The 597-nt window shown below is 63.3% G+C and overlaps 1 protein-coding gene across 1 annotated transcript in view; it reads right to left on the bottom strand.

Annotated features, from left to right (window-relative positions):
* Positions 1–224: 224 nt before the first annotated feature.
* LOC104162886 (stathmin-4-like) overlaps positions 225–597 on the bottom strand; it is a gene marked incomplete at its 5' end in the record, with an annotated part of 1011 nt that continues 638 nt past the window's right edge. The window contains one exon of the mRNA XM_009701720.1: positions 225–368. Within this exon, the coding sequence (XP_009700022.1) occupies positions 225–368 (144 nt within the window). The remainder of the gene's footprint in view (positions 369–597) is intronic.

Genomic DNA, 597 nt, shown 5'->3' on the forward strand with positions numbered 1-597 from the left:
CGGCTTCGGAGGGGTTCGAAGGCACGAGGGCGTTTGCGAGGTTTCATCCCCCGAGGGACACCACCGATGGGTCAACGGCATCCTCTCCTCCCCTGGGGTGTTTTAAGGACTGTGGAGGCACTCAGGGACAGATTGTCCTCGCCCTCTAGCTAGGAGGTAGACGTCAACCAGACGGGATGGACCGGGAGCCCCAAGGAGATGGGGTTAGCTCGGATTGTCCTTCATTATCTGGTGCTCTCCGCCTCTGACCCAAGGCTAGCTGAGGCGTTTGGAGAAGGGCACTGGGCGAGCTCCTTGCAGAAGGGATGTTTTGGAGGGAGCTGGAGGTGGTGAGGGTGGGACCTTCCGTGCTGAGGTTGGGAACAGACCTGCTTCGGGGAGAGAGAAGAGGTCTGCACAGGCTGGCAGGGGAGGGCGGCACGGACCCCGCCAGCCCCAGCGGGGAGCTGACGGCTCCATGGCCTCTGGGGAAGGGACCGGGGCAAGATCTGCCACCCGGGAGGGGTGGGACAGGGGGAAAGCAAAGGCTTCGCGTGTCTGTGGACAAGATAAGGGTCCCAGCTCTCCACCCGCCGACCGCTCGTGAGCCTACAGACG

The sequence above is a fragment of the Cariama cristata genome, unplaced genomic scaffold (assembly GCF_000690535.1).
Source record: "Cariama cristata isolate BGI_N322 unplaced genomic scaffold, ASM69053v1 scaffold27136, whole genome shotgun sequence".
Classification (NCBI taxonomy): domain Eukaryota; kingdom Metazoa; phylum Chordata; class Aves; order Cariamiformes; family Cariamidae; genus Cariama; species Cariama cristata.